The sequence below is a fragment of the Bos indicus genome, chromosome 2 (assembly GCF_029378745.1).
Source record: "Bos indicus isolate NIAB-ARS_2022 breed Sahiwal x Tharparkar chromosome 2, NIAB-ARS_B.indTharparkar_mat_pri_1.0, whole genome shotgun sequence".
NCBI classification, from domain to species: Eukaryota; Metazoa; Chordata; class Mammalia; order Artiodactyla; family Bovidae; genus Bos; species Bos indicus.
This window is the reverse complement of record NC_091761.1, coordinates 117,790,565-117,811,195: the sequence shown is the minus strand read 5'-3', so window position 1 is coordinate 117,811,195 and position 20,631 is coordinate 117,790,565. Positions and strand designations below refer to the sequence as shown.

At 37.3% G+C, this 20,631-nt stretch overlaps 1 protein-coding gene across 16 annotated transcripts in view; it reads left to right on the top strand.

Moving 5' to 3' along the window:
• The window catches only part of TRIP12 (thyroid hormone receptor interactor 12), a 151,165-nt gene that overhangs the window by 110,862 nt on the left and 19,672 nt on the right, over positions 1–20,631 (top strand). For 8 of the 16 annotated variants that reach the window (XM_070773376.1, XM_070773412.1, XM_070773409.1 and 5 more), the window contains 15 exons: positions 1,318–1,471; positions 3,512–3,740; positions 4,069–4,187; positions 6,656–6,863; positions 9,052–9,152; positions 9,371–9,545; positions 10,897–11,038; positions 12,086–12,277; positions 13,944–14,095; positions 15,540–15,712; positions 16,184–16,257; positions 16,340–16,539; positions 17,167–17,294; positions 18,522–18,673; positions 19,353–19,495. In XM_070773376.1, coding sequence (XP_070629477.1) covers positions 1,318–1,471; positions 3,512–3,740; positions 4,069–4,187; positions 6,656–6,863; positions 9,052–9,152; positions 9,371–9,545; positions 10,897–11,038; positions 12,086–12,277; positions 13,944–14,095; positions 15,540–15,712; positions 16,184–16,257; positions 16,340–16,539; positions 17,167–17,294; positions 18,522–18,673; positions 19,353–19,495 — 2,342 coding nt within the window. The remainder of the gene's footprint in view (positions 1–1,317; positions 1,472–3,511; positions 3,741–4,068; positions 4,188–6,655; positions 6,864–9,051; positions 9,153–9,370; positions 9,546–10,896; positions 11,039–12,085; positions 12,278–13,943; positions 14,096–15,539; positions 15,713–16,183; positions 16,258–16,339; positions 16,540–17,166; positions 17,295–18,521; positions 18,674–19,352; positions 19,496–20,631) is intronic. The other 8 variants (XM_070773418.1, XM_070773406.1, XM_070773391.1 and 5 more) reach the window with 3 other exon arrangements.

Genomic DNA, 20,631 nt, shown 5'->3' with positions numbered 1-20,631 from the left:
AAAGTTTAATTACTTACAGTGTGATATGCTATAAATGAAAACAAAATTATGTGATCCATGGAAACTCAGCAAAAGAAAAGAATAATAGCAAAGGAAAGAAATATACCACAATATTTATAGTGATTTTTCTGTGGAGGTTTTATGTGTGATTTTATTCTTATTTCCATACTTCAATATTAAATTTGCATTGAAATACTTCAGAACTTTCTCAGGAAAATTTTTGCCCTTATTTAGGAAGCGTTGGTCACTGCTTTATTTGAGATGCCATGCATCATTTACTAATGTTTTCATCTATAAGATACTCAAGTATTAATATATTTTCTAATTTCAGCCTGTGTAATTAGAATGTTTTAGGACATTTACACATAGACTTTTTTTCTTTAAGTTATCTTCCACTAGTTTCTAAAAATGAATGTTTGGAAAACTTTGGAACCACTAATTTATGTTATGAAATCAAATTCTTATGACAGTATCTAAACTCAGGACCAGTTGTTCTGAGAAAGTCAGAGGTGACTAGTCTTTTGTAATTGTTAGCCTTACTTTATGAGCTGGTTGTGGTCTCTAATACTGAGCATTCTTCTTTTTAGCATTTTCCCAGTAATTGGATTTTCCCTGTTAGGTTACTCTCTGGTATTTTCTGAGAATCCTGACTTCCATTCAACCAAGGAATTCCATAAAAATGTATATTTTGTCACTTCTTTAGGCTGTCTAAAATCCACCAGTGTTAACTACATTGTCTCATTTGAGATACATACTGTGTAATGCTTGCCACCTCTTGGGATTACTTTTTCTACTTCCAGTTGTGTCCCTTTCAATCTTAGGGCATCATTGCAATGTAAAAGTCTTTTTTTTTTTGATGACCTAAGGATAATTTTGTAGGATCATTTTGTTTAAAGGAGGATCTTGATTGGCTCCTAGGAATCCATGATGTAAATAATATTTTAACCTAAGAATAAGGTACCAAAAGTTATACCAAAGGATAACTGATTTTTTTCTGTCAGCAGTGTCTTCAAGGCCTTTTTAACACAAATAGTATCTTCTCCGTGTCAGCGATCCTGCATGACTGGATTTTACCTGTATTTGTCTCAGGGGACCTAATGGTCCTGGGGGTGTATATATATATTTAATTAAAAATGGTTTGTTGATTGAGTAAGTTTTGTCATATCCACACTATTAAAACTTCCACATTCTGTTACTTACTGTCTGAAACCTGATGCAACAAATATGTAAGTTAGCATTTATGGAGGTCCCCACTGTGTCTTGAGTTAATAAGTTTCTCCATGTTTATATTCAAGGTTTCTCTCTCTTTGCTCTCAGGCAGCCCATCAGGTCGGTGAGGATGAGATAAGCTTGTCCACTCTGGGACGAGTTTATACTATTGATTTTAATTCTATGCAGCAAATCAATGAGGACACGGGAACAGCACGTGCCATTCAGAGAAAACCTAACCCCTTAGCCAATACTAACACTAGTAAGTACCTTTTGAAGTCAAAAGTAGTACCATGTTGTCTAGTGAATAGTGTTTGCAATAACATTTAATTGTTTTATTGAGTGTTTTTTATTATATTGAGGTAGTTGCATGGTAGGAAATAGTTCTTTTTGTTGTTGTTTTATCATGTGCTTTAATCGGTAAATCAGCCAACATAGCTTGACTGGTATCTTCCCCCAAGATTTTCCTACTTTTGTCATTTGCAGTGTCCTGGACTCTAGTCAGAATTGTCCTGTGCGTTTTTCTCCGCTTTCAGTTTTATTGAGATATAATTGACACAGCAATGTGTGAATTTAAGATGTACCACATAATAGTTTGACTCACGTAGATCCTGAAATGATTACCACATTAGTTGGTTAGAGTAAACATCCATCTTCTCATATAGATACAAATTAAAGAAAGAGAAAAAAAGATAATTTGGGTGGTAAGAAATTCTTAGCTTTCTCATATAATATCAGCAGTGTTAATTATTTTTGTCATGTTGTACATTACATCCCTAGTATTTATTTATCTTGTAACTTTCTGACTGCCTTCATCCAGTCCCCCACCCCTTCCCCCAGTAATACTATGTTGAGTTTGGTATAGTGGATTTACAACACTGTGTTAGTTCCTGTTACACAACATAGTGAATTCAGTACCTCATACATTTCAAAATAATCACCACGATCAGTCTACTTATGATGTCACCAAAAGTATTACATAGTTATTGACTGTATTCCCCATGTTGTACATTTCATACTTGTGACTCATTTATTCTTCAACTGGAAGTTTGTATCCCTTAATCTTCCTCACTTGTTTCTTTTTTCCCTCCAACCCATTCCCCACCCTCCACCCCACCCCCCCCCCTGCCCAGCAGTCACTAATTAGTTCTCTTCAGCCCAGGCAGTTTTTAAAATCTGATCTTTTTATTCCTGTTTTACATTTAGATCCAGTCACACCCCATCAGATCAGTTCTTTCTAATCTTTTGTTTTATACTTTCGCATCAAAATTCTCTTTAATTCATGAGAATTTTTTTACCCTCAAGTTTCTGTCATTTGTTCCTTTCTGGAGGGCTTTTAGTTCAGTGCTTTTGTAGTTCTAGCCCAGAGTATAAAGGTCAGCATACTTTTAAGCTTTGCAGGCCACGCAGTCTGTATTCAGCGCTGCTCTTGTAGCCCCTACACAGCCATGCACAGTATGTAAACAAATGTAAGTGGTTGTGTTTCAGTAAAATTTATTTACAAAAATCAGTGGTGAGGTAGGTTAGGCCTTCGAACCATACGTTGCCAACCCCTGTTCTAGAGCTTTTCATCTGTTACCTTTCTCCTACACTTTACTCCCTTTAAGCCCAGTGACCGGTCATCTTTTTCCAATTTCTTGCTGTATGTCTACTGTGCTTAGTCACTTAGTCATGTCTGACTCTTTGCGAGTCCATGGACTATGTATAGCCTGCCAGACTCCTTTGTCCATGGGGATTCTCCAGGCAAGAACACTAGAGTGGGTTGCTGTGCCCTCTTCCAGGGATCGAACCCAGGTTTCCCACATTGCAGGTGGAATTTTTACTGCCTGAACACCTGAGAAGTCCGAGAATACTGGAGTGGGTAACCTATCCCTTCTCCAGGGAATCTTCCCAATGCAGGAATTGAACCTGGGTCTCCTGCATTGCAGGTGGATTCTTTACCAGCTGAGCTACTCCTGCATACTCAATATTCATTTCTTCAACTGCGTTTATTTCTTACCAGTAGTTTTAACTGGTTAGTACTCAAATGTCCCCAATATTTTGTGGAACAGGTATTAGTAAAAATAAGAGGTACAGTGTAGTGCTACCTTGTGTTTTGCAGCTAGCTGGAATAGTCAGTGGTTTTTAAAATTTTTTAATTTTAAAATTTGTCTTAATGTTGTTTGGGGCATCTTTATAGACCCCAGTTGATTGCATTATATAAGTTAATTTCCTTTATAGCATTGTACATCCACTTGAATTTTATGTTAGCTCGCTTTATTGTGTTTCTGAAGCCTTTCAGATTTTACATTTTTTATTGCAGGTGGATATTCAGAGTTAAAGAAGGATGATGCTCGAGCACAGCTTATGAAAGAGGATCCGGAACTGGCTAAGTCTTTTATTAAGACATTATTTGGTGTTCTTTATGAAGTGTATAGTTCCTCAGCAGGACCTGCGGTCAGACATAAGTGCCTTAGAGCAATTCTTAGGATAATTTATTTCGCGGATGCCGAACTTCTAAAGGATGTCCTGAAAAACCATGCTGTTTCAAGGTGTGTTCATGAAAGTGGTAAAAAGAAACATTTTAGAAACCCAAGTCTCTGCAGTTAACTTCAGAAAATTTTAAAGCCATATTATAGTATAAAATGCACAAAACAGTTAATCTGGAGTATCTTGAGCCCTTCATTGTCTTTCTGTATTCACAGACACCTTCAATAAAAAATAGATTAAATGGAAAAGTTGAGCATTTAAGAAAAATTCTTATTTTAGTCAACAGGTTTCAAAACTGAAATATTTCACTCTCAAATTTAAAGTTGTGTGGCCATCAATAATTATCAAATCCAGGCAGATGTTTTATATACAAATGCTTTCTTTTTTTAGTCATATTGCTTCCATGCTATCAAGCCAAGACCTGAAGATAGTAGTTGGAGCCCTTCAAATGGCAGAGATCTTAATGCAGAAGTTACCTGATATTTTTAGTGTTTACTTCAGAAGAGAAGGTAATTCCGTTCATGATAATTGATGGTTAATCTTTTAGTCTGAATATTATTTTAGTAGAATTATAATCTGTGGAACAAAAATTGTTACTTTTATATAATTTACATGCTTTCAGCTTAAGTATGTAACATGCATCTTTTTAAAACCTTTTATTACAGATTGTATGAGATTGACTTGTTAATTGATGAACACTTACTAAGTTTCAGTGATTTGAGTGTTTATGGCCTAGAAGCAATTGCTGACTTTTCTTTTTATGCTGGTAGCATACAGTTGCCCTAAAGATTCTTTGAAAAAGTCAGAGGTCACTTTCTCTCCCAAGGAATCCTGTTAATAGATCAGTACAGCTGTATAAGGGATTATTTTTTACTTCATTGTGTAAATAATGAAATATTTTAAGACTTGGAATAATCTTCAGAATGCAATTTGTCTGGTCCTCTAATTTGAGGAATTTCAGTTTCGAAATCAGCCTTGGGGACATGGTATTTTAGCATTCTCTTCTTGAAAACCTGGAAGATGAAACTGTCACTCATTCAGGGTGTTTATCCTTTTTTAAACCTGCAAAGATAATAAAAGAAGTTCTTTCTCAACAGAAATCTCTTTATGGGTCTTGTGGTCTATCAGGTTACTTGGGTCTTGTGAGGATGCAAAAAATAATGGTATTCTCCTGGCATGTAATACTTTGTCTTCAATCCCGGTTCTTTATGCTCATAATCACTTTTTCTTATGCGGGATTCATTTCTCTTTACATCTTGAGAATGTAATAGACACACTAGTGTAATAATATTGAGTCAAATGGGAAGAAATTCTCACTGTTTATTGTTAGCTCTGTTCAAGTAATAATGGAAAAAATCCAACACTACATGTTTGTATGAAATAGAAGGCAAACTCTCTTCGTATCCCAGAGGCAATAACTATGGTTAACAAACTAGATTTATGTACCTTTTCTGTGCTTACATAAACACTTGGTGTATATTCTTATTTTTAGCCTTAGAGTTGGTGATGGACAGGGAGGCCTGGCGTGCTGTGATTCATGGGGTCGCAAAGAGTCGGACACGACTGAGCGACTGATCTGATCTGATCTGATCTTGCATTTTTATTTTGTTTTAAGTATTCTATATTTGTTGTCATTTACTTTTAGTTGCTTTATGATTTGAGAATTGGTATATGAATATATATATGAGAATATGAGAATCAGTCTTTTTTTTCAGTGATTTTTTAAAAAACTTTTGATCCTATCAATCAACTATGCCATCAGATTGAATTTCCCACCCCCAAGTATTTGTATAGCGTATACATGGTGAGGTATATGGAGATATCTAGATTGGTTCTCCCCCTTTGCATGTGGCTTGTCTCGCTGTTCTCTGAGGTTCCACTTAAAGATCACTTATTCCTAAATACCTATCCTGCCTCCTGAATTGTTAGATCTCCCTATGGTATGCTCCAGCAGCACTGTATTTTATTTCTCATAAGCAGTTCATTCTGTATTTTTAAGTTCTTGTTAAATATATCTTTCTCATTAGTTAGTAAGTGCCCTGAATACATTTTTCTTAGCCATGGCCATATTCTTAGTGCCTCGCTCACAGTCTGGGTATGTGACGGTTGCAAATAGTACTTGTGGAATGAATGCCTGAAGTTTGAATTCACTCAAAAATCTTTTTTTTTTTTTAATATAAATAATCTGATGGAAAGTTGTGGACTCTTCCCCAGAAAAATGTGAATGCTGTGAACATGTGAGCACACACCTTTGTATTCTGTCTCCCCCCCCCCCCCCGCCGCCCACCACCCCATGTGCTTCCTCCCACAATCGAACCCCAAATACAAATCTCTGCCTTAATGGGTTATTATTCCGTCTCCTTGTACACGTGGAGGGATGTGAAAATCTCCACCCTTCAATAGCTGGTGTTCTCTTTATTGACAGTAGTGTTATTGTGATCTTGTCTCCTTGTAGCATTTGAAGTTAATAATTATAGGTCCTTTTCTTATCTTTTGGCTATCCAGCCACAGGTGCACTGATTTTTGTAATTGTTTTTGATTCTTACAGTGGGTACTTTAAATTTCTGGTAGGACTTTATATGTGACCCCGTTTAACATTTTGAGCATATTGGAAGGCCTCAGAAGAGACGTGTGTTCAGTCGCTAAGTCGCATTTGACTCTGCGACCCCATGGACTAGAACATACCAGGTTCCAATGAGTTTCCTTCACCGTCTCCCAGAGTTTGCTCAGATTCATGTTCATTGAGTTGATGATGCTATCTAACCATCTTACCCTCAATATAAATATGTTTATTTAAATTTGAATTTACTTCCTTCTGTTTTTTGGAGTCAGGTTGAAGACTCTGGCACCTCAATTATTGTCCTGTTTTTTCGTACTTTTTATTCATTCCTTGTGAACCACCATTAGCGTTTAGGGATCTTGTAATGGTGGGGAGGTAGTCCTGATTAACACACACTCTAACCTCTGTTCTATAAAGGTGTAATGCATCAAGTAAAACACTTAGCAGAATCTGAGTCATTGTTGACAAGTCCACCAAAGGCATGTACAAATGGGTCCGGATCCTTGGGGTCCACGCCATCGGTCAACAGTGGAACAGCCACGGCCGCCACCAATGCCTCGGCTGACCTGGGGTCCCCCAGCTTGCAGCACAGCAGAGACGATTCTCTAGACCTGAGCCCTCAAGGGTAAGTCAGAGTCCTGCAGTGACTCTTGTGCTCTTTGCTTGGAACTCTGCCCTGGTCTCTGAGTCGCACCCATGGAAGTGAAAGGTGTAGGGCACTACAGAGAGTGTACATTTTCCATTTTTTCACGTATGTTTTGTTAGGTATATAATGAGAATGGGGAAAAAATTGAACACTTACTGAAAACCTGCTGTACAGAGCCATGTTTAGAAACCACAGTAGAGACATAATATTTACATTGACCTACAAGGGCACTAAGGCTCAGAGAAGCTAAGTGACTGACATAATGTCTTGAACTTACTATTAACGATGAAGGATTTGAGCCTCATTTCTGATACCATAATCTTAATGATTATTTATTATGTTGCAGCATATATTACCAACTTTGAGACATCTAGATATTGATATAGTGAAAAATATTAAAAATTGGAATTTTTAGAATATAAGAAAAGAACCTGATTTCCCATCTGTCTTTTACTGGCATATCGGAACTTTTGCTCTTAATAAAGGCTAATGAGAATTCTAAGAAAATTCTCTGCTTGCACCTCTTTTTTCATTCCTTTGTTGTACTCTGCTGCTGAGAACGTTACCAGCCCTCATGTCGGTTATCATTTTGTACTGAAACAAATCACACTATTAAAAGTGTTTTTGTTCCTTTGATGGAAGCTAAAAAGTCGATCTTGGTAAAGTGTATATTTAATAAGTGGGGTCCAAAAATTTAATCTTACCAGCTGTAAAGCTCAGAATCCTAGCTGCTCTTGGTGCCCCCTGGTGACAGTTGTCCACCCTGATGTATGTATGAGTTTTGAGAGTTCTGTGACTCCTGGTCCAGTGTTATCTTAGGAAGCTGCTGGGTTTAAGTGGTACTATGTAATGGGCACAGTCCGGGGTTTTGGGACCTAGCAGTATTACCAAGGACCCTCCACCTTCCCTGTTCTCTAGTTGAATTGTCTTGCCATTTTCTCTCCCAGCCTTGCCCACCTCTCTCTTTCCTTGCTAGCCCAGTTCCCTCCCCTAGCTGCTGTGGCAACCTGAGGTCATTGCGGGGTTTTACTCTATAGCATAGGCATGGTGCCTGAGCTCTAGCATAAGTGGTTGGTAAAATATGATGCAGCTTACAGAGATGCAGTGCTCCTGAGCTACTTTAAATTAAAGAACTAGAGTTGATTATACGTTCTGACAGTCAATGCTTCTAAGGAAAGAGAAATACTTTCAGAGAGAGACTTTCAGCGCTCTAAGTGATTCATTTCTCTTCTAATATGGTTTTAAATGAGAAGTTCATAAAAATGTATAAATGGAATTAAGTTTATTCTTTGAAAGTTCACTTGTCCTGATTGTCAAGTATATTGATCATGCTATTAAGTGTTTTCAATGGACATATCAGATGTTGGAAAACTTTAAATTTTTTGTCAAAATTTTTCTTACTTGAATTATAATTTAACTGAACCATAACTTTTTTTTATCTTTTCCATCTTACGTAGTTTTGTTATTCTACGAATGATAGTATAAACTATTTCTAAAGTTGTTAAATATAGTAAAAAATAGTGCACAAGGCCATATGTGTTGTCTTTCATATATTCTAATTCAAATAGGTTGTTTACACTATCACTCTGCTACATTTGTTTACAGATAACTGAATTCTTTATAAAAGTATTTATAAATTCATTCATTTTGGATATTATTATCATTGCACACCATGAAATTACTTTGGGTAATATCGGAAAGTATTTTGATAATGTTAACTTTAGTGTGCTGTGATTATTATTTTACTTACTGTCATTTAGATTAGAAAAGAAAAAAGGTACTCAGATTTAACATATTCTTTTTCTGATTTATGATTGCATGGTTCTTTCTTTGTATTGTATATTTGTTTTATATACTTTATGTACTGCATTTAACAATGGAGTTTAACAAGGATTAATGAGATATTCTGTCTATTTGGTTTTCTTTTAGTAATTCAGTAGTCAGGGTATCTGTATAGCTAGGTATTTTCTGAAGTAATCAATTTCTGTGTCTGTGCACTTGTAGAACATTGGTGCAGAGTTGGCATTAAATAATCACTAAATGGAAAATACTGTTACGACAGTATTTTATAACACATTGTTTCTGCCATTTTGGCCTGCTTTAAAGTGAGTGATGGTATTAGATCATGATAATTGCTAAACTTACCCCATGTTTTCCCGTGTGATAGTCGATTAAGTGATGTTCTAAAGAGAAAACGACTGCCAAAACGAGGATCAAGAAGGCCAAAGTATTCACCTCCGAGAGATGATGACAAAGTAGACAATCAAGGTAATTTGTGATGAAACCATGGGGAGGTGAATGGAAAGGAACTAGTGGCTAAAGACACATACTTTATTTTTGCTGCCAGCTTTGAATCATGCCTGAGTTTGCTGAATTCCCAGTGTTCTTAGTTCTTGTAGCTAATTAATCTGTTGAGTGGAAGTCTTAAAATTCTGTTGGTTTTCATCATTTGCACTAAAATGATTTAATTATTGTTCTCTCCATAGCTAAAAGCCCCACTACTACTCAGTCACCTAAGTCTTCTTTCTTGGCAAGCTTGAATCCAAAAACGTGGGGAAGGTTAAGCGCACAGTCTAACAGCAACAACATTGAACCAGCACGAACTGCGGGAGTTAGTGGTCTTGCCAGGGCCGCCTCAAAGGACACCATCTCCAATAATAGGTGAGGTGGGGGGATTCTGTGTTACTTCTGTTCCTAGATTAGGAAAAGCTTCATGGTATTCTAGTCAGTGTCCGTATTACATAGAGATGGAAACATGGACACAGGCCTTTAATTTTTGCTCAGAGGTCGCATAGGTCCAGGATGGAGCAGATTCTCAGTTCTTGAGCCCCATGTCTGACTTTTTCTCATATTTTAAAATTTGAACATGTCTAGTTGGGAGTTTTCTATGTTCAAAACCAAGCAAATAGATTTCCCTTTGAATTTGTTCCTTAGTTTTGTTCTGGAAAAGGGAAAACTGATGTATTTTCCGAACACACACATGCTCTTTTATAATAGCCCTCTTCTGCATTAGAGCAGAGCCCTTTTTTGGAAATGTAAAACTGTCGGTTAAACCATTTCACACCAATTTATGGCTTTAAAAAAATCAGTCCTTTAAAATCCTCAAGGATTGTTTTGTTTTGTTTGACTCTGGATGTAAATACCAACAGGGATTAGTTCCTCTGCAAATAAGAAATTTTTAAAAAGCAAATTCCATTGGGAAAACAAGCTCTTTTTTGGTTTATTGCCTTGATTGGTGGGTGGTTCTGAATTTCAGGTAGTAGAAATAAGCAGATATATTTCTGAAGTTATTAGAATTTGTTATTTGAACAGTGAGGTCTCAGTTGTCATAGCTTATTATGTGCCTAATAGGTACATGTTTCTGGTCTATAGAACATAAGGGACAGTGCAGATATGTCTATACCTTAGAAAACAGTCTTGGAAAATTGCTTTCAGGTTAACAGGAAACTGTTAGGTTGTAGAGTCCATAGACATTAGAACTGGTTTTTTTTCTTTTTTTGGTCTTCATGTAGTGACATGAAATGTATTTTAAGTATTAACCGTGCATTTCTCTAGGTATATCTTAGCCCATTTTCAAACTGAAACTTAAGTGGTTTAATGTGGAATCTGGATTTACTAGTCTATAAACATAGGCCAACCCACTCCAGTACTCTTGCCTGGAAAATCCCGTGGACGGAGGAGCCTGGTAGGCTGCAGTCCATGGGGTCGCTAGAGTCAGACACGACTGAGCGACTTCACTTTGACTTTTCACTTTCATGCATTGGAGAAGGAAATGGCAACCCACTCCAGTGTTCTTGCCTGGAGAATCCCAGGGACGGGGGAGCCTGGTGGGCTGCCATCTATGGGGTCGCACAGAGTCGGACACGACTGAAGCGACTTAGCAGCAGCAGCAGCAGCTAACATAGGCCAAAAAAGGATTTTAAATGTAGCAGCTATCTGCTTTTGACCAGAAGTTATAATTGAAAACTTTTCTATGTACACTGAGTTTTTAATATCTTTTTCCTTCTTGCAGAGAAAAAATTAAAGGTTGGATTAAAGAGCAGGCACATAAATTTGTAGAGCGTTACTTCAGTTCTGAGAACATGGATGGAAGCAACCCTGCATTGAATGTCCTTCAGAGACTTTGTGCTGCTACTGAACAACTCAACCTCCAGGTACCGCAGCCAGTGCACCTAGCTGCTTCTCTGGGCTCTTCCATCCGGCTCCTCCTTGCCTTGGTGACTCTAGATTTCCGTGGATTTATTTGTCTTAGAGCAACTTTTCTAACCAGACCTGTACCTTTGGCGCTGACGTTTCTTTAACTTGTCTCTTGACTCCTTACTTCCTCATTTTATCATTAAGTGTGCTAGACATCTGATTTTTGACTTTGCTTTCCCTCGCCTCCCTTGTCTCTTAAGAAATGGAGAGATTTCAAAAGTGTCCCTCAGGCACATCTCTCCTCTCAGTTGTCTTCAGCTACAGGTACTAGCTTATGTTTATAGACTAGTAAATCCAGATTCCCCATTAAACCACTTAAGTTTCAGTTTGAAAACGGGCCAAGATATACCTAGAGAAATGTACAGTTAATACTTAAAATACATTTCATGTCACTACATGAAGGGGGAAAAAAAAAAGGCAGTTTTAATGTCTATGGACTCTACAGCCTAACGGTTTCCTAAGTGAAGGAGAAGCCCCTCCTTCACCGCTCTTTACCTGTGCCCTAAGAGTGCTCAGAGAGGGTAGAGGTGTCATAAACCTTTTGTGTTTCATCTGATTCTTTTTCCATTTTTGATGTACTTTGAACTGTGTGAATAGCACATGTTTTCTAAGAAATTGTCTTATTTCATTCAGACTTCAAATGCACTATAAAGCCACACCTTAAACTCTTTTCATTTTGGTATTATAGCTCTGTTCCTCCAATTTGCTTTCTCATCTTTTGTCTTTTTTTTTTCTTTAATACAACTACATTGGTTAAATGCTAAGTTTTTTTTTTTTTTTTTTAATGTCAGAATGGACACTGGTTTTCTGTCATGAAATAATAACATTTTGTGAATGTGTGTGTTTGTAAAGTATTGTTTTTCAAGGATATACCAAGTATGTACCACCTGCCCCTGATTTCTTTTTTAAAAGTGTTCAAGTATCGGGTAGCTTTGGTGGAAATATGAATTGTGTATTTATTACGGACTCTTTAAATCAGTGAATACTGTTTTCATCTCTTTCAGGTGGATGGTGGAGCTGAGTGCCTTGTAGAAATCCGTAGCATAGTCTCAGAGTCTGATGTTTCATCGTTTGAAATCCAACACAGTGGATTTGTGAAGCAACTGTTGCTTTATTTGACATCTAAAAGTGAAAAAGACGCTGTGAGCAGAGAGATCAGATTAAAGAGATTCCTTCATGTATTTTTTTCTTCTCCAGTAAGTTACCTAATAATCATACCTGTGTGTCTTATTTTGAGAGTCATTTTTTACTCATGCAGATATTTTCATCCCAGGAGTAATTTGTAATAGTTTTTGGTCAAGATACTGAGGTAAAGTTTTTAACTTGGATATTATACACATTTGGATTCCTTGGTCTTTTATGCATTAGGTAAACAGTAACACAAGAAAATGGTGAAGCAAGTGCCTGTGCTGTGATTGATGTATCTTGATTCTGTGTTTTTGTGTAAGACAGACCATTAATTGTTTGGGCCTCCCTGATAGCTTGGGCTTCCCTGGTGGCTCAGACGGTAAAGAATCCACCTGCAATGTGGGAGACCTGAGTTCAATCCCTGGGTTGGGAAGATCCGCTGGAGAAGGAAAGGACAATCCACTCATTCTGGCCTGGAGAATTCCATGGACTGTGTAGTCCATGGGGTCTCAAAGAGTCAGACACGACTGAGCAACTTTCACTTTCACTTCCTGATATCTCAGATGGTAGAGTCTGCCTGCAATGTGGAAGGACCCAGGTTTGATCCCTGGGTCAGGAAGATCCCCTGGAGAAGGATATGCCAACCCACTCCAGTATTCTTGTCCTGAAAAATCCCATGGATGGATGAGCCTGGTGGGCTACAGTCCATAGGGTCACAAAGCATAGGACACGTCTGAGCAACTAACACAACTAACAGTTGTGAGTGTATTTGATTCTGAATATCTGTTTTTAAGCATATTGCAGTTTTCAGTATATTTTTTAATAGAAATATGGTAGACATCATGTATCTATAGGCATAAGATAGAGTATATGTAAACATTTCTGTTTTGTATATAAGACACAGAACTAACAATTTCATTGAGGAATGGTTGATCACCATTTATAATGTGGATCATAAGACCAGAAGGTACAGAGCAGCTTTACTTTCTTCATTCTCAGTGAGTGAAAGCGAAAGAGTAACCTGGACACTGGTGACTTAACACCATTCTACTTGTTCATAATGGCTTAACAGAAGGTGATTCTCTGGATCAACTGTGTAATAGGGCTAAGGACAGCTCGCTTGTGTGTCAGTCAAACTCACCGTCTCTGGTCATTGTTTGCAGACATTGCTTGCGTTATTTTAATTTGTTCTACTACCTAAAGCAGAATTGGTAATTATTTGTGACTCATTAGCTGTATAGTTAATATTGGATATAGTTTTATACCATGCTAGAATTATGTACAGTCTGTAATCACTTACTGAAAATTCCTTGGGGCTGGATGGGTTTCATGAGTTTTGCCATACAGTACGTACAGCACTTATTATCTGATAATCCCCAGTGGATTCTGAATAGTACTCCATACACATTAAGTATTTTTGCAACAAAACATATGAATATTCCTACAAAATGTAAATAAAGACTTCAAACAGCCACGTATCTGTCTGGGTCAGATTTTGCCACCAAATGAGTAGTGTTTTCAAGCCTTTTGGACTTAGGAATTGTGAATACGGGATTGTGTGCCTATACAAAAAGTGTGTTTATTGAAATTATTTGGAAGCCATTGTTCCAGCTAAATCCATCATAAAAAAATACAATAGAGTAAGTCTTTTGTAAAACTGCCTATTAAATATTCTTATTGAGTGTTCTATTTCATGAGGCCTTGCTTAACCTGTTGGTTTATTTATAACTTTAGCTTCCTGGAGAAGAGCCCATTGAACGAGTAGAACCAGTGGGTAATGCACCTTTGTTGGCATTAGTTCACAAAATGAACAACTGCCTCAGCCAGATGGAACAATTTCCAGTCAAAGTGCATGACTTTCCCAGTGGAAATGGGACAGGAGGCAGGTAAGGATCCTTGCCTAGGTGGGCCCTTGCCACTGGATTTTATATTTTTGTTGAGGTAAAGTGGCAAGAGGTCTGGTGACATCTTGGTGCTCAAAGAACGCTCATTATAAGGACTGAGGAGATTAAATATTCTAGTGCGTGAATCAAATAACTTTTATTCCTAAAACATACCCTGTATCTTAAATATGATGTTTTGAAAATATGAAACCAACTTGTGTTGGCAAGTCTCAATAGGCTTAGTTTTCCTTAAATTTAGGCTTAGTTTTCCTTAAATTGATGTACTTTAATGTATAAAGCTTTTCTCCAAGAAGTTTGTAGTGACAGATGACAAAATGATTACATTCTGTGTAATAATGTGATTTCATATGTGACCCAAGTGGTTATAATTTTGCGTTTTAATGGGTTTTAACAAATGTTTATTTTTTCCCATAATGTAGTAGCTTTACTGGACTCAACTATAGAAAGAATACATTAAATTCCTTGATGTGTTTTTACAGAATGTTACAAGTTTCCTGGAATATTATGGCTAGCAGCATGGAAAACTTAAAAAATTAGTTTGGTTTTAAAAAACATAGTCTGGTGTGTCTTAAAGATATTTAAAGTTTTGACTGAGTTAAAACGGTATGCAATATTGAATAATGAAGTGATCAGTGTTGTCTAGGTTTTTTCCTGCTTTGAAACTTAATGTATAGAGTGGTATTTAATTTTGATTATTAAACTGTCCTGGAAGATTTTTATGAGCTAAAGGGGTACTTTCTAATACATACAAGAGAAAACCATAACATTTTTTCATTTTTATCTGAATTTGCATATGTATGTATCAATATAATGGAATATTCTTTCTTATACCCCTATTTGCATGCCTTATCAAACCTCATAGCTGCATTTCAAACTCCTCTGTATCTTACTCTTGCCAGACCTTTTCAGAAATGAGTAATTAAATATCATTACCAGGTGTAGACTGATGTAGCTGTCAAACTGCTTCACTCAAAAGACTGTAGCAAAGTAAAATGTAAAGGTTAGTTTTTAAAGTAATTTTGTAGCTGAAATCTTTGAAAGCAAAAAATGAGGGTTTATTGTTTGTTTTTAAATAAATAGGACTTAGTAGGTAATGGCAAAATATTGCAGAAACGAGCACGCTCAAATGGTTCAGGAATTTTTATCCTGAGGAAATAATTCATTCTCAGTGGTGAGGTATTTCTGCTCACATAGGTTCATGGTGGGACAGAGGTGAAATGTTGATTGAATGTTCTCATATGCATGTGTGCACATCCTGTTTTATGATAAGTCTTTTCCAGTAACTTGGAATTGCTGGCTGTACTATTTACATAGTTACTTTGTGCCCCAGGAAGATGCAGAGTTTGTATTATCATGCTTTTATTTTAATTAATGTATGCTGATTTTGAAAATAATAGAATAACTTTTTTTCACAAATTATCTTGAGCTTCTCTCTCAACAGAGGATCACAGGCTTTAAAATTTTTCAACACACATCAGTTAAAATGCCAGTTACAAAGACATCCAGACTGTGCAAATGTGAAGCAGTGGAAGGGTGGACCTGTCAAGATTGACCCCCTGGCTTTGGTGCAGGCTATTGAGAGATACCTTGTAGTTAGAGGTACTTTCTATATATGTATATTGTGTGTTTATGTGTACATTTGGGATGAAATTAACATTAAGGGATATATAAATTATCTCCCTGTTCATTGCTGTGTTTGTCAAAACCTAGCATCAGGAACTTGTGTGCTCATTACTTACTTTATATGTAGTATATAGAAATGTTAAGTTTTTTTAGGGGTTGACTGCTTGCTTGGATGACTGGGTGGGTGATGGCTTAATTTATGCTGGTGTAATAGAAATGACATTTTGTAATGTAATGTAATAGATGTGACATTTTGTACCTGACAGTTTCCTTAGATCTTTCTGCTTTGTAGATCAAAGGGTAATATATATGTTTTTCCAGGAATGATTAGATCAAAATGTAATATACATATTTTTCTAGGAGTATGTTAGTTTAACAAGCGTATATATAGGTTTTTCTTTGCCACCCAAAATTGCCAGGAATTTAACAGACTTCTTGGGTCCTTAGGGTATGGAAGAGTAAGAGAAGATGACGAAGACAGTGACGACGATGGTTCTGATGAGGAAATAGACGAATCTCTGGTAGGGTGCTATTCCCACCCTGTTTTAATGTGTAAAGTTCGAGGCCGATAGCTTAAAAGGATTTTGTTTTTGCTCTGTTTAGGCTGCTCAGTTCTTAAATTCCGGAAATGTGAGACACAGGCTACAGTTTTACATCGGGGAGCATTTGCTACCGTATAACATGACTGTGTATCAGGCAGTACGGCAGTTCAGTATACAGGCTGAAGATGAACGGGAGTCCACGGATGACGAGAGCAATCCTCTAGGAAGAGCTGGTATTTGGACGAAAACTCATACGATATGGCAAGTCTGAAAATGTCTTTGGTTTTTCATCAGCAGTGTTCGTGTGTTTTGGAATTCCTATTACTGGCTGGCTTGCATAACGAGAGAATGGACTCTGAATTCTGTAGTTTGTTATTGAAAGCCACTTTCAGCGTTCCATCTTTGTGTGTGTGTGTGTGTGTGTGTGTGTGTGTGTGTGTGAGCTTCCTCATTAAATCTACATGAAAATGTGTTTGGGCAATAAATAATCATAACTTGTCTCTACTTTTCTAGTAGCTTCAATTCTTTAAATAAGTCAGAAAAGAACATAAGATGATGTTCCTGTAGGTAGTAGGAAGTTTGGCACCTTTTATCCCTTAGAGGCATTTGGGTGCAGTTTCCTACGTTGCTGATGAATGTCTGCATACTTACTGAAAGAGAGTGATTCTTCCCAGAACCAGCCCTTGGAGTTGGCCTCTCCTAGGATGGTAGTCTCGGGGGGTCTTTGTAGTCCCACTGACATTTCTCCAAATCCACAACTAGGGAGAGAGTGGCTAGATCTCAGAGAGTTGTTCTGGTAACTGTGGTATCTGTGGCTTGCACTTTGGCCTTAAAGAATAACTTGCAGTTTTAAAATCTACTTTTGGTTTTCACACTCTATTACTTTAGGTACAAACCTGTGCGAGAGGACGAAGAAAGTAATAAAGATTGTGTTGGTGGTAAAAGAGGAAGAGCCCAGACAGCTCCAACAAAAACTTCCCCTAGAAATGCAAAAAAGCATGATGAGCTGTGGAATGGTGAGCGATGCCGACGGGGCAGTGGATTGCCACTGCTGTGGGGCAGTAGACTTCCTGCCCTCAAGGTTTTAACAGTGTTTTATATCTAGTAGTAAAAGCTTTATGTATAATTTATAAAGATGTAAATTACTACAAACACTTGGTTGCTTTAAATTGAACCGTGTGAAACCTTATTTTCAGAGAATATTGGGAAAAACTTTTTCATGAAATCAAAAGCAAATTTCATTAGTAGAACATATTCACTAAAGAAGAGACTGGTCATTGGCAGGGTGTCCCTTAGCTTTTATTGTTACTTGTTATAATAGTATGATCTAACAGTTATAAAAGCAATAGAAAGTTTTGCCAGGATATAAAATGACTACCGAAAGTAGTTGACACCTCCCAGTTGACTTACCTTTCTTTGTAGTATTTCCTTCCAGTCTGATTTTGCTCATTTCCCACCCTTTTTTAATATGATGGTAACCATGCCTTACTGATAGGCTGCTTTCCTGGGGGACCACTCCCTATCAGGGGTTTCCAGTCACTGGTGATGTTGAAATTTCCCGGGTCTACAGAAATAAGTGATCATAGCAATTTAGTTTTTCATAGAACTAAGTTTTTTTTCAACATAAGATGGTCTTTATTTTGAGATATTTGTCTCTGTGTTTTCAATATTAAAAAATTGCCCTTTTATGCAGTGATCATGTTGTACTTTTTAATTTCTTTGCTTGGTAAAAGTAAATGATAACAGCTCAGTCTTTTTTTTAAATTGCTATTTGTGAGATCTAACAGCAAAGGAATCTCAGCTCCTACTTGAAACTGTCACATTCTGTCATGTCCTTAAAACTTGCTAGTGTTTGTTTTATATGGTCATTTTAAACTGGATATTAAAAAATCCAGGAAATATCTATAACTGTGAATGTAAATATTTTGTCTTTACTCCTCTATGGCCATTTTCTTGTTAACTGTTTTTCTAGTGTAAAGAGGAAATACAAAGGAGTCAGTTTTTCTCTATAGTGTATTGGTATGGGAGGAAAAGTGAAATTTTCCTAAGCCTGGATGATTTATTTATAAGATAAGGAGAAAGAAATGTTTAAGCTATCAGTACTTACTATACTAATAAGATACTGAGCGTTAAACCTTAATCACTTGTGGTCACTGTTTTAGGCACAAAGAGATGATGCTGGCTCCATTAGCTATAACTTTCTAACTTTGATCAGCACTTAACTTTGAACTTTTGCCCTCTAGATGGAGTGTGCCCATCCGTATCAAATCCTTTAGAAGTTTACCTCATACCCACAGCACCCGAAAATATAACTTTTGAAGACCCGTCATTAGATGTAATTCTTCTTTTAAGAGTTTTACACGCCGTCAGTAGATACTGGTATTACTTGTATGATGTGAGTAATGCTGCCTACTTTTGAAGTTTTCCTGTTGTATTGTCATAACATGTTATCTCATAGTTTCTGTCTAGTGGTTGATCAATTTCCTGTTGTACTAGAAAGAAAAACAGTGATTCAGCCAAATAGCGGGAATCCCAGCCCAGTAACTTGCAGTGTACTTGTCAGCGGAGCTTCTCCCTCCCTGCCCCCACCCCATGTTCTTGGATTAGTTCTCTTGGCAGACTCATAAATTATTCTCTAGGTATAATTTGTGAAATCAAGCAACAAAGTAAGAATTGAACATTAATTTATTGTAATTAAATCTTTAGGTACGTTTAGCTTAAAGTCCATTTATTCAAGATGTATATGAGGTCAGGCAAAAGTTGAATGCTGTCTTCAATACATAAAAATAATGGAGGGAAGAATGAAGGGGAGTTGGCCTTGCTTGAAACATCAGCTAGTGTGTCCATGGCTGAGCTAGTGCCAGCGGCCTGTGGGGTTTGGGATGTTTCAGCTATGCATTGTAAAAATTGTTGTTTGGGTTGGGACATACCAACGGGAAGCTGTATGTTAGAAGCCAGCAGGGGATATCTAAGCACTCTGTGTACGTATTTGGGGATAAAGGAGATGAACAGAAACATAATCCTCATGTTTTACTACATAACAGACTTTCTTTCTTTTTTTTTTTTTTTTACAGAATGCAATGTGCAAGGAGATTATCCCAACTAGTGAATTTATTAACAGTAAGTTGACAGCAAAAGCAAATAGGCAGCTTCAAGATCCTTTGGTAATCATGACAGGAAACATCCCTACATGGCTCACTGAACTAGGAAAAACCTGGTAAGACAATCACTTCTGTCCTGGTGGGCTTGAGAGTGTTACCATTTATGTCAGTAACACAACATAATTTGTTACAAAAGCATAGTCGTTAGTTGAGCGTAATGATGTCACTTTAGTGGCCAGACAGGGTTAACTGGGGCCAGTCCTGGGTCTACTTGATAGTGTCTTTATATGTGAAATAGGAAAGAAAAAAAGGATATTTGACCAAAGAGATTCGACTGTTGTCCATCATAAAATTGGAAACCAAAGGTGGAGTTGGTTGATTTGCCAAGCCTCTTTGGGTCCAGACCTACATTCTCAGAGACAATAGGACTACACTGGTGAATGCAGTAACCATAGCCAAATGTGGCTGTATTTACATTTAGATGAATTAAAATGAAAGAAAATTGAGTTTTCTAGTCACATTCTTCACATCCTTGCCTGAATTTCCATATTGGACAGGATGGATACTGAATGTTTAAGTGAAGTCACTCAGTCGTGTCCAACTCTTTGCGATTCCATGGACTGTAGTCTGCCAGGCTTCTCTGTCCATGGGATTTTCCAGGCAAGAATACTGAAGTGGGTTGCCATTTCCTTCTCCAGGGGATCTTCCTGACCCAGGGATCAAACCCAGGTCTCCTGAATTGCAGGCAGTCACTTTACCCTCTGAGCCACCAGGGAAGCCCTAAGAAATGCTCTTGGCAGCTCTGTGTCAAGATCTTCCAAAATCGTGTATCAGGAGGTAGCAAGGCCTATGTTACTGCAGCATTCATTTTTTTAAAAACCACCAGCTGCCTTGGCAGTTTTGAGTGACTTGACAAATGCCAAAACTAAGAGGAAAATCGTAAGTTTAGTAAAACCATTATTTGTGTGTATATGGTGAAATGGGGTGGGCTGGTGAAGTGATGATTATATTTTAAAATTTAACCTTCCCTAATCATGAAATGTCAACCCACTCCAGTATGCTTGCCTGGAAAATCCCATGGATGGAGGAGCCTGGTAGGCTACAGTCCATGGGGTCGCAAAGAGTCAGACACGACTGAGCAACTGAGCAAATCATGTTATACATATTTACTAAGAGATTGTTGGGTAGATTTAAGATGATCTTGGATGGACTTGATCTTAGTGGTTGAATTTCAGATTTCATAGTGAATGGC